This window comes from Polyodon spathula, chromosome 3, assembly GCF_017654505.1.
Source record: "Polyodon spathula isolate WHYD16114869_AA chromosome 3, ASM1765450v1, whole genome shotgun sequence".
Taxonomy (NCBI): Eukaryota; Metazoa; Chordata; class Actinopteri; order Acipenseriformes; family Polyodontidae; genus Polyodon; species Polyodon spathula.
The window spans coordinates 70,937,804-70,951,499 of NC_054536.1; the positions used below are offsets into that span (position 1 = coordinate 70,937,804).

The window sequence follows — 13,696 nt, forward strand, 5'->3', positions numbered from 1 at the left end:
TTAAGATGCGTGACATCCAAAAAGTTAGCATTGCACTAACTTAATTACCATAAAAATGACACCCACTGGGAGTGGAACTTTGTTGTGACTTCATGTGAAAATAAAAGGCGAGCGTGAATTAGATTTTTTTTTTCAGGAATAATAGCACTACTATTACAGTGTACTCCCTCTATTATTATTGTAGACATAACCTTGGTGACAAAGTGTCATATCTAATTTTAAACAACATGCAATATGCGTGTCTTGATAGATACATTTGCTACTTGTATTTCTCTTGGTCATCTAGGTCACCAGTAGATAATGGAAGAAGCAACACCACTATGCTGTGAACCTTACTTTGCTTCACAGCGAATCCCCCCTGTCTGAATGTTCACATAGAGGCCTGGTCCCCTTTGGCAGCTGTCACTTTAGATGTTAAATATATGTGATGCAAATATTAATCCGAGTAGCATACTGTGCTGTAGGAAATAAAACTAAGAAACAAAAACAAGATTTCAACAGGTAAAAGGGGTGCATGCACATAGAAATCTGTGATAGTGTAATGCAAGCTGCACATTATCGTGTTGGAACCCTAAGTCATCGATTAACAAAGCCCTGAGTTTAACTACCTATCAATCACTTCGAAATTTGACGATGGGTTAATACTATATGTTAGGAACACATACCTCTTTTAATTATTAACTTATCATGGGTGACTTTGGACATACAGTAGGGAAAGACTAAGTGATGCACATTCCAGATTGATTGGCCTGTCTCGACACCACTGACTTGTTGCTCTGGCCTCTGCAGAGCAGCAGAGTGAGCTTGGCCCAAAGCACCAAGCAATTCTGAAAGTAGAGCAGTGGTTTAGTGGTTTTTTTATATATTGTAGAGTATAATTATGGATGAACAATCATCCATTAACCAAAGTGATATACATTGAATCTTTAAATTATAACAATTAAGTAATATGTGTAAATGTCAAGATGTCAAACAGGTGAACTATTCATATTTGACTCATTTATAAAAAAAAGCTTAATATAAACAATGACAAATATATATATCGTCTTCAGTTAAATATGCATAAAATATTTTGTTACAGCTAATCTTATTACATAAATTGAGGAGGAAAAAAGTAACAATTGTGCTACTGTGTCTTAGCATTTATGTTACACTTGTTAGAGACAAATTAAATTACTTTAACATAAGCATTTAATTATCATATTTTGTAAGCAAAACTTTAGCCTTTTAAAATGTTGATAGCATATTATTTTGTTAATATGAAGAGGGTCTGAGTCACTAAGTGATACAGACCGATGCTTTCAGGATAAATCACCATTTTTCTTCCTAATTAGCAGAATGTATCCTAGTTGCAGAAAATCATATTTCCTGTAGTGTGCAAGAAAAAAAATGCAGAATTAATGGAGACTGTATTTAGTTAAGCATGGTCTAAAAAGGTGTTACACCTTCAAATTGCTGTAATTGCTGCTAATTTCCACTTTGTTATTTTTAAACGACAGTTAACATACATGTGCAATTCAATTAGTCCATTTAAATTCAGTGAAGATGAATGTTCCACATTTTGAAGCTTTTCACACATTTCTATTGTTTATTATAGATTCAACTAAAATACAGTATAAGGGGTCCTAGAACCATCTATTAATATGTAAAGTGTTTTAACCAAATAACCTTAACCCTAAACTAAGTTATTTGAAGATCATTGATATATTTGCTAGCCTATTTAAAAAAAAAACAAAAAAAAAACAAAAAAAAAAACAATATTACAAACACTTTTAAAAAAGCTATTCTTCACCCAGGTCACCAATCAGAATCAATTGCTGGAATGTTGCTGGCATCCTATCCTTATTATGAAAGCCAAAGGTGGAACTGCTATGCTCCAGGGGGTAAACTTCGCACTTCACTGTTGCAGTATGCATTGTCAAAATTGTGAAGATCAAGGTGAATGCGTATATACAAAATGTAACCTCTATGTATTATAATTCTGCCCCCGGGTACATATTTTTTTCTTTGCACAATATTAGGAATTTAAATTCTAAGCCCTCTAGATCTGTTTTTGATTATGCATTACAATTTTTTAGGCTTAGCCCAGCACCTTGTCTTACAGCCTACTAGTGGTTGATGGGATCCAATCAACCTCCGAAAGGAAGACATAGCAGCAAAAAAATAGAGGGCAGGAGGCGGAAAATAACTTCAGGACAGAATGGAGAGAAGTCCCAGCTTTATATACACATGGGTAAACGAAAGAGAGAAGAGGGGCAAACCTTTAAAAAGATATACTGTTGATAACTGTATATTCTTCCCCTGTTTGATGAAGAGGTAAGATAATGTGTGCATTTAGCTCATTGGCCTTTTTAACTCTGATAACACTGACATATTATCTCAGATCAATCACCTCTTAAAAGCTATTACATTTACTCTACATTCACAGGGTGCACTCCTGCCTCCTCCATGGTCAGTACTGTATTAATTAACACTGTATCTGACATGGAGACTTCATGTTTTTTTTTCCTTTCCCCCCAAACAATATTATGCTTTGCAAGTCCCAATACACAGTACTAATTACCACTCTAACGATCAGTGTAGCAAATCAGTGTGTGGTAAAGTGGCTCAGTAATGATGCATTGATGGCTCTTCACTTAATTAGCTTTTAAAAAGTTCACATTTCTGTGTAAATTATGGTGAAGCGCTGGGGCAGGTGCTGCTAGGGACCCTTGTAAAATGGACTGGGTTACAGACTGAGGGAGAGGGTGGGACTTTTCTACGTGCAAGTATCATTTGTATTTGTGTTCTTTGCCAGCGAGTGAATGTGTGTGTGTGTTTCGCTGGTTTCGACTGGCTTGACACTCTTCTATTCTTGTTTCTTGACTTGCCTGTGGGTTGCGTGTGTCTGTGTGTGGGGAGACTGTGGAGCATCACGCACGGAGAGAGATCGGGTGCCTGCACAGCCATTGGGGTGCCTAGTTATGATTGTGCCAATGGACAAAATAATGGGTGCCATTGTGGTTATAAGAGAGTGTGCTTTGGGGCTGTTTTGTTGTGTGTAAGGAGTTAAAGAGCGAAAAACCATTTGCTAAAAGAGATCAATTTCATCGGAGTGGGCAATAAAATAGCAGTTTTCACTGCTTTTGAACACTGTTGTCTTCCTCTTCTTCCCCACTGTTGCCCGCCATAGCCGACCATTACAATATGCTTATTAAGTGGATTCTACCTAGGAGGCAGACTGAAGTTCTTAAAATGTTGCTGCAGTATTGACCTCTAAGCAATACACACACACACTATCATCAACTGGAAATAGACCCTTGGAGACTGTGTTTTACATGCCTTTTACCTAACCTATTAAAGCTGTGAACTTTAGTGATGCTACCAGTGTAATAATAAAGTGTACTTTATTCAAAATTTGATGTTAACCCGATTGATTTAAATGATGGAGGACCTAAACACTGCTGATATATATATATATATATATTAATATAATATATATATATATATATATATATATATATATATATATATAATATATATATATATATAAAACATAGCAAACCAGTACTTTGGAAAACTTAAAAAATAAATATTATGATGCTGGTTTATTTTTTTTTCCCACCTATAAATTAAAGCAGCACATTGTTCATTTATTGTACAAAATATTTTCTTTAGCTTATCTTGTGCCTTCTTGGGAGTATTGCAGTTTAAAAAAAACCTAGGTGCCTACAGTTGTTGATGTAATTTAAATTAGAGGTTTAAGCTATCACTATTAAGCAATATATAAAACAAACAAACAAAAAAAAATTCTTAATCTTATTTTTTCATATTTACTTTCAAGTTATGCTGCATATTAATCAACTTCCTCTATTTCTGTCTCTTATATTTCATGTGTCCATGAGAATGATGATTAGAAGGCTATTGGGACTTCAAATTAGCACTGAATAATTTAAATTTGACTCATCAACTGTGGGTTTTACAGGTTGTCATTTTTGACAGGTCATGAATTGACAGATCTGTATAACATCACCTATTTCTCTCTCTCCATCAGTATGATTATATCATTATAAAAGATTTTAAGAAGTCTAGGAATGTCACAGACAAGTCTCATATTCTCTATTTTAATGAGGTCAGAGAAATAGTCTTTCAAAATGGAGGAAAATAACATTCCAAAAAGCCATTTAGTTTAGATGAAAAAAAAAAACAAACTATGAAATTGAAGACTGCTCTGAAGAGAATGGTTTATTGTCAGTGATATCACTTAACTGAACATACCCTGGAGGTTTCTGTAGTGTGTTTAGCAGTCAGTGAACTCACCTTGCTTTGTTCAGTGCTGGGAAAATCATCTGCAACAAGAAATTGGCTTGCAGCTTTTTTTAACCTCTCAAAAGCATGACATTAACCTTATCTTCAATTGTGGTCTGGATCGATGTTTGAAAACACAATTGCCAGATCTGAGGAACCTAGCTGTATTTTTTTAATTTATTTCTGTATTGTGCAGATTGGGAACGATTTGATCCCGAATTAGTGAAAAATGTGGACTAGCCGAAATTAAGTTTACTGTTTGGAAATCCCTGTCTAATTGAAAACTCAAAAAATGCAATAATGCAAATAAAATATAATGTCCCAACAATGGTCAAAATACACCCACCCCTTGTTATATCGCCACTCGCTATACTGCGGATTTGGATATATCGTGGTCTTGGAGTTGACTCCTCTTATGAAAAGTGTAATCTCTTTGCCATTCACTTTTACTGTGATTCTAAATCCTGTTATCCTTTGTCAAGTCCATTCTGGATACACAAATGGACCATCACAAAAGCAGCCTGTTGACAATCTAAATGATTGACTTTGAGATGAATCGGCACCTTTTTCTGTTATTAAAATCCAGGCCTTAAAAAAAACAAAACAAACAAAAAAAAAAAGGTAAAACCAGACTCTGTCTCAGACTGTATTTCCTTCTACACTCAATCCTCTCTGAAGTTATTGCAGAGTATTAAATGATTAATTGGTTCAGAAACCACAGGCTGTCAATACAACCAACAAAGTATGCATCAACTGTGTCAATACAACCAGTAAATTTGTTGTATAATTTTCAAGAGAACTCAATTAGTGCTCATAAAACATGAGTGACAAAATGACAGATTACGCCCATACGTTTCTAAAAAGCACTTGAATCATCTAATGCAGACAGAAAGCTAAATATTAATCACACCTGTTATATTTTAATAACATACACATGTTGCAGCACTAGATTATAGGGCATTGTGTAATTGCCAATAGTTCTTCCTCTTATTGAGCAATTACATGGAAATAAACATTTCCACACAAAGACTCCTAGAACTTGTAAGGTAAAACAAACATATCCAACTCTGAAAAAGATTTTTTTTAGCGTCAGAAGTATTATCACCTCCCGTCTTCTTGACAGGTTTCACAAGTCCACCACTTTGGCTGTATATCAATTAAGAGACATTCTTTTTTACAACTAACCATTCAGAGAATGTCAGCCTGCCTTTATTTATTTTGATCTTGTTGTGAAATTAGCTTGTAGGGACCTTAGTTCAGAAAATATATCACTTTTATAAAGGCCAGTGATTTATTGCAGGTAATTTCAGTAGTATTACATGTATGCCTTTAACAGTTTCCTACTTTACACTAGTAATACATTGAAACCCACAGTATCCATTTATCAGTGCCAGGATACAGCCAAATCATTTAATCCTAAATCACTTAATCTATATTGCTGCACGCTGCATTGTTTTCTGCATATTATAGGTAACTATTTAATAGCTCTTTTTTCAGAACTTGTACTGGATAGACAGCTTTTGAATGCTTACACATCATACATTTTTAAAAACAAAATACATCACTGGCAATATATATATATATTGCCTTGCTTCTCAGGTACTTTTTGCTCCATATAGATTATTGTTGTCTCCATATTTCTATGATAATGTAACCATAACCTTTTAAAACTCCAGGCTATTTGTCTATTGTAATTATTATATCTGAAACAAAGTATTTAATAGGAACAAGCTGATGAATGCTTTTTTTTAAAGGTTGAAATCTCAGCCTCAGCTACAAACAGAAAAGAGTTTCTATGGCAACCATTTAGCAGCAGAGATATTGTACTATTGTACTTAAAAATGAATTGCTAAAAAATTGTAAACATATTTGTTTTTTCTGTACGTAATTCTTACTCTTTAAATGTTTTATTTAATATGTATTCTCACCAAGTAATTAACTAATGTATTTGCTTTTCTCTTCAGTAAGTCATCAAAAAACTAAATTTATTAAACAAATGATTTCCTGTAATTCATAGTAGTTATCAGTAATGAAAAAAACAGTACTTACTAAGTAATTTATTTTTATTTAAGGAATTGCAAACTCAGATAACACTTGTTCCAAAGCTCCAGCTTCAGAGAATGTTATGATCTGCAAACAGGATTAATTGAACAACAGGCAAAAATAGAAATAAAACAAAACAATCAAGGCCGCTGTCAATTGTAGCGCATATTTGAATATATATATATATTTCACATTAACAACTCAATATCCTGGGCAACTCCCACAATATGTTGGTAATATTCAAACATTATTTAATAACTTCTTAATATGCAGGATGACATCTCCATTATGCAATTAATATTTAAATATAAATATATGGTTTTAGTCCTTAAAAAATGTAATATTTCTGATAAAATTATATTTACAATTCTATATTCGGTTATTCAAATATATCAAAAGAATTATAAACAAAATAGAAAATAAATATAAGGCTAAGTTCTATAAAATATGCTTTCCAGTTTCAAGATAGAGAGAGATTAACCAGTCAAATGACTAAGTCAATAAACTAGCATTAAAAGTTCAAATATATAGGTTTAAGGATCTCAAATCAATCATTAATGCTTACTTTAGCACTTCTAACAGGCACAAAGAAACACAACATATAGCCTAACAGTTATGAAGTTTATAAAGGCCCACAAAAGTGAGGAAAATATAACAGTTAGAAATCATGGTACCATAATTAAAGACACATATAGACACACGCAGGACATTTAAACAAACATATGCATAAGCAGGAAGGCTTCTGTATGGTTAACTACATGTGCATGCAGGATTTGTGCACAACATTACGTACAGTAACGGTGTTAAGCAACGTCTGTTGTGCTAGATGGAATGAAGACTGCGTCCCGCCTCAATGGAGAAACAACAGTAAAATGTATAGAGCAAAACTTATTTTTGATAGAACTTTAGTTATAGTGATCATAGAAGGATACAAATTTCAGTTTCATTCTCCTAATTAAATTACTGTTACAAGTATGTTAAACCCATTGTACAATAATTAAAGGAAAATAGTTTAAGAATTTTTTTCACTTTAAACTTAATTAAAACACAGTAAAGATTTCAATTTTATTGGGAAAACATACGTAAACAACTCGTAAAATTGTGTCGACAAGATTAGTTATTTCATTTATTGTAAACAATTTTATATTGTTACTCATTCATCAAACTACATTTGAAATCATAGTTTCAGTCATTTCATGGGCGAGAGTCATGGCACCTCGTATCCACCAGGTGTCACCCTTCTTAACCCTTTATAGGAAGAAAGCTTTGTTCATACAAGACTAACGATCAGCACAGCAAGTAATCTAAGCCATTCCCCAATTTAAATCTTTACGACTCTGTTACCAATATCTAGTCCTTTGACGAGGGAAGACAAATTTAGTTAGCATCATAGCCTCTCAACTCTCATAGATTAAGAATGGAAATGTCATTTTCCCAAGTACATTCAATTTATAACTATTAATTTTTCCCACACACTTCATGCAAAAGGTGGTGTCATTTCATTATACAGGCTAACTTCACTATAACAACCCCCCTTGGATCTGGAGAAATGTTTGTTATATCAGGGTGTTCACTATAGTAGGGTTTGGCATTTTTCTGTATCAGAATAATGACAAAACGGCAAATTTGAATTGAACATCAATGTATAGTACTTTTATGAAGATTCATTCACATTGATCAACATTTAAACCAGGGGTGGGGAATCCTGGTCCTGTAGGGCCAATGTCCCCCTTGGCTTTTGTTCCAACTGTGCCATAAATGATTGCAGTTTAAGTGAATATGACTCAGAGGCAACAATTGCATCCGTCATGCATGATTCGTACTACAACATGTAATCTTTCAATTAGCGTTATCTTTGAATTAATCAACCATGGTCTTTGTTTACACTGAGAGAATAACACACCTGACACTGAAGAAAGTTCAATGTAGGTCAGTACTGAGATCATTGTATCCAGGTCGATCCTGTACGTGATCATTCTAATAGGGCTAATTTGCATTGAAAAAAATGGATCTTGCTGTGGGGATCATTAAAAAAGGGTGTGTGTTATAAGAAGGCTTTGTTATTGTGAAGTTAGCCTGTATTTGCTTTGTTTTATCACTCACTGAAATAAGCTATTATTGTTTTAGGTCAACGTAGATATTTGATTGCGTATGATGATGGGCTTATTGTAGCCTACTAAAAGCTGAAACAAACACACATTATGTAAGGCAAGCACTCCTTACCTGGTCCCAGGGACAGATGATTCCTCCAAAAAACATGAAGAGGTATCCCATGGCAACAAGGCATGCCCAGATTACCAAAGAGAAAATATGCAGCAGTTTCTTGAAGACGGACTCAATGCAGACCAGGATGAAGATGGTCAGGAATATAACCAGAGCTGTAGGGACAGTGATTACGAATGCAACATGGTCTTCAATATCCTGCAAAAAAAATGAACACTGTATTAAAAAAAAACAAAAAAACACTTCCTCATTATTTTTAGGAGGCCTGTGTGATGTACCAATAATCAATTCCATCTCAAAAATGTTTCAGATAAACAGAAATTCTAGTTACAGTTTTATAAACCTTGCAGACACCAGTCAGAGAGAGAGACTGAGAGAAAGGCAATACAATAATTTTCAATATTCTCCTGACCTTGTACTATTTGCCTATTTATACAAGCAATTCAATTATCTGCTTTCCAACAGCCGAATTAGGACAAGACCATTCAGGGGCTCGTAAAATACTACAGCAATGGAAATGGTTAGAGATGAAAGACATGGTTTTGTACTGCCGGACCGAAGATCCTTGGACGGGTGAGCTGCTTTTTCAAATTGTATATCCGTTTGGGGCATCATGGGTTAGAGCAGACCTTGTCAGTGTTGCTACAGAGTTTTTTCTGGCCACGCATAGAAAGTGAAGTTCAAGAATGGCTTAGGGGTTGCCCCCACTGTAACCTGTATAAAGCTCAGCTGGAAAGTAGGGTCCCTCTAATGCTATGAAGGCAACCACTCCATTGGAGATAGTAACCCTACATTTCTTAACCTTGAGTAGGCCCTGGAATAGGTATCAGAATGTACTGTTAGTAACTGTTGATTTCACTAAATTTAATTTGTGATTAAACTGCATTAACAACAGTTTGGCTGCCCTGAAAGGTTTCACTCTGACCAAGGCTCTAATTTTGAGTCAGTTTTAGTTAAGGAGTTGTGCCAGCAGTATGGGTGTAGGTAAGTAGGACAACCCCTTACCATCCTCAAGGAAACGGAGTGTGTGAATGATTTAACTGGAGTCTACTTAGTTTATTGGGAGCCTTGGAGGCAGAACAACATGTGAGGTGGGCAAAGTATCTTCCTCACTACATGTTTATAACAATACTATGGATGCAACTACAAGGTACACCCTCTTTTATCTAATTTTTGGTCAGCATGCTCATCTCCCAGTAGAGATGGCACTGGGGACGCCTGCCAATTACACAGGAAGTACTACTGAACAATAGGTGCAGGAGCATCACAAACAATTGGCTTTGGCCTATTAACAAGCTCGGGCATGAGCAGGTGAGTGTAGAAAGGAAGGGAAAACTAGATATGACAAGACTGCTAAGGATGCACCCCTATCGGCCAATGACCAGGTGTTGGTATGGGACTTCTGGCGAATAGTGAAAGGCAAGCTAGCAGATAGGTGGGAGGCAGTCCCTATAAATGTAATGTGCAAGATATATTTGTATTTGGCCTAGTTTAAATTGTAATAATAAAATACCTTATTTGAATTCAAATCATGTAGAACCCACCTATATTGAAATAATCAGACTAGACAACGTTTCTAGTGAATATAAAGGAGCAGTTTTATTAGAAATAAAACTAGGTAAAGGAAGACTTAAAGGTGCAACAACTAAACTAAAATAATACAGAAGGGAAGAATGAACTAAACTAAACAGTACAGAAAAGAAAGTTTAAACAACGACACCCCACTCACACTGGTTGATAAGCAATCCAACGCAATCTATGGGAGGTTCCCTTAAAGGTTACATCTGCATTCCTGACAGCTATTTAAGACAAAGGTTAGTCTTAATAGGGGTATCATTAATAACACAAATATTTGCTTTTGTTAATATTTGATAATCAAAGCATCGTTAAATCAGTCTCAAATATATAGTTTTGGTACAGAAGGCAATTCTCACTCTTGCGAGTTAGACACTCTTTGCGTCCAGACAACATAGAGAATTCTAGCCTTAAACTTGGAATGATAATTGCCTTATAAAACCCACAACAATTTGTATAAATTACATACAAACAAATAATATAGTGTTCATTAACTCAAAGCATGAATTGAAAGCAATAATACTTTTCATTTACATTCCACTTAAAACTAAATATAAATTTTACTTTAAGGTGTGCTTATTCTCAAGTTCATAAGAGGATTAAAAAACTACTCATTGAATACTTAATGGCCGTGCGTTGCCTCCTCCAGCTGATCCGTGTCTTCAACAATACAGGCGCTTGAAGGCTATCCTGCTGGCATGGACAGGTCCGGCTTCAGGGGTCTGCCTTCCTCGCATGGATCATTTTCTGTCCTATAAGTACTCAAAACTGTCTGGCTTGCAGTGCCAAAAGTGTCATTCAGCGATCATGAAGATAAGTTATTTGTTCAGCAGTTAGTTTATGACACTTTTTAAAAGCATTCTTTGTCAGTGGGGGAGTTTGTGACCAGAAACCAAGTAGACACAGAGAATGGCTTAAAATCATCCTCTCTATATTTCTATTCTGTTACTTTCACACACAGAATATTATGACCCACTTTGACACTACACATTGTTACAGCTCCTATGCAGCCAGGAGGACCAGTGTACAAGTTGAGGCCTGAGAGAGCAGATGGTCCGGAATGCACCCTACGTAGGAATCACCTCCGTCCATGTATCCTGTATCATGATGTGACTCAATCAGATAATCGGATACTGTGAGTACCATTCCCACCAATGTAAGGGAGCAGCAACCAGTTTGGGAGTATCTGTATAATATGCAGCCAGGACCGGTCACAGAGCAGGGTGAGATCAGTGCGGAGGGGAGGAGGGACCCATATAAAGCCTCCCAAATTCAACGGCAGGGCCGACTGAGAAGCTTTCCACGCACAGTTCAAACTAATTACGAGTTGGGGGGTTGGACTAAGGGCCAGAAGGCCCTCCAGTTGGAGGCGGGCTTGACTAAGTCTGCTGACCCTGGCACCATGGCAGAGACTGGACTATGGAGTATTGACGGGGCGTTGCGGTGCTGGTTCAGGAACAGCCTAGAGTCGGAACTGCTCCACAACGAGCTCCACAGCCAAAGCAGGAGGCCGGGGGTGCCAATGAGGGTACGAGTGGCAGCCGTAGAGGGACTAACCAGGAGGACCTATGCCCACATGCTGCTAGTGGTGTAGGAGGAGCTGGCTTGGGATCAGATTTTGGAGGCCCGGGGAACTACATGCGCAGGTCCAGCTGGCCTGGCTGCACATGCTGCAGGAAGCACTTAGGCTGGTGACGCTGCCGAGAAGGAAGGTGTTTGGACCCATGCGAGATCGGGGAGGTTGAGAGAGGGTAGGCCAGCGGCCTAATACGCCCGATGGAAGAAGGGGTGGCCAAGGACAGTCAGTCCACCCCAAACTTGACGCTTTGCTCCAGACCAGATCCACACATGACCCCCAGTCAGGCGGTCCCCTCAAATGCCTGTGTTGGGGCATGCTCATGGTTTAACTGGTCATCACCACCACCACTCAACAACATGACTGGGATGCCCCTCGTCCTCCTGGTCTGCCACTCCGCAGAAAAGGACTTTAACTAATGCACCCCGATACACTATGTTGGGCTGGGAACTTCACACCCCTGTCGAGATGGTATTTGGCCGGCCGCTGAACCCTTCCACTGAACCACCCTGACCGGAGTTGTCCCACAGCTTTGCCAGAAACCAGTTGCAGGCTGCGGGCTGCGGGCTGCCCCTCAGAGAGAAACAATGACACCAGGGCAAGAGGGAGGCACTTCACAGTGTGGGAGCTGGTCTGGGTGTACAGCCCCCAAAGGAAGCGGAGCCACTGCCTAGGACTTTGCCAGGTCTTGGAGCATATCGGGGAGATGGTATATAGGATCCAGCTACCATCCAGATAGATGGCTGGTGGTATTCCATCGGGATCAGATCGCTCCCTACCGAGCATGGCACCCTGTGCAGCCTGGCACAGCAGCACCTGCCTCCCCCTCACCTGACAATCCTGCTCCACCACCCTTCAGCCCTGGCCCTGCCCTGCCTGTCAGACCACCACCTACAGACACAGGGAGCCCTGGGTCACCTAGGCAGCCAAGACCCTGATGCCAACCAGACCCCCATGCCATTTTGTGACCCATAGTCAAAGGTTCAATTGCAGTAGGTGTTCAGGGATGTCAGAGATGGGAGAATCGCCACTTATCAGAAGCTCAGCTTGTTGCACGAGTGGAACCCGGTTGCAACATTGTTGTCACAAATCAGGGGAAAAGATGTTGTAACAAATCAAGGGATCGAGAGCGGGAAGCCACAAATGCTTGGGATTGGTGCCTGGTGTACCAGGACAGTGACCTGGATGGGAGGAGGGGGGTAAGTAGTGGGCTGCTGAAACGAACAGGCGCTGCAGACACTAGAGAGAGCTGAAGAACAGAGATAAAGATTGGAGAGAAACAGCCAAGGAGAGCAAGAGAAAAAACAGGACTAAAGAGAACCAAGGAAGAAACCAGAGACTGCATGTAGCTGGCTGTAGCACATAGCCAAAACAGTGTGCTTTGGGCTTTCTTTTCTTTTATTCAAGTATTTTGTCACAGTCTGAGTAGCACTAGCTGCACGCTTTACCTGTCAAGTGTAGAGTGCCAGCTTAATAAATGGCTGATATTAGTGAACCTGAAACAGCTGTGTGAGCCTGTCTTCATTTCCCACGCAACACTACAGTATTTTTTTATTTTTTTAAAAGAATACATCATTATAAATGTTATGTCGGTCTGGAGATGTATGCATGTCACATTCTCTTATAGGTTTAGTTACAAAGATTTGTCACCTAACATGGAATATTCTTTTTCCAGAATTTTGATGTCATCATATTATCATACTATACTTTTCTAGATTTTGGAAATGAGTGTTCAAAGCATGGCATGCCATCAGGGTGTAGATGAGTGCCAGTTTGGATTGATTGACATCTTTCCATGTGTCAAAATGTGTGAAATTCAAGTGACGAATTGAAGAAGCATCCTCTTACTGACACAGTAATCCCGCTGCAAACCTTGTTTTAAGAAATGTTTATTCCACAACCTCAGAACAAATAATGTAAATAAAAAGCCAACCAGCAAAAAGGTACAGAGGTTGCAGTCTACAATGATTTTGCAATTAAGACAAAAATATT

At 37.9% G+C, this 13,696-nt stretch overlaps 1 protein-coding gene across 1 annotated transcript in view; it reads right to left on the reverse strand.

Moving 5' to 3' along the window:
- The window catches only part of LOC121309305 (adenylate cyclase type 2-like), a 122,086-nt gene extending 110,812 nt beyond the window's left edge, over positions 1-11,274 (reverse strand). The window contains exons 1-2 of the mRNA XM_041242182.1: positions 11,200-11,274; positions 8,554-8,751 (exon numbers count right to left, since the gene is read on the reverse strand). Of these exons, the coding sequence (XP_041098116.1) occupies positions 8,554-8,751; positions 11,200-11,274 (273 nt within the window). The remainder of the gene's footprint in view (positions 1-8,553; positions 8,752-11,199) is intronic.
- Between the last annotated feature and the right edge of the window lie 2,422 nt (positions 11,275-13,696).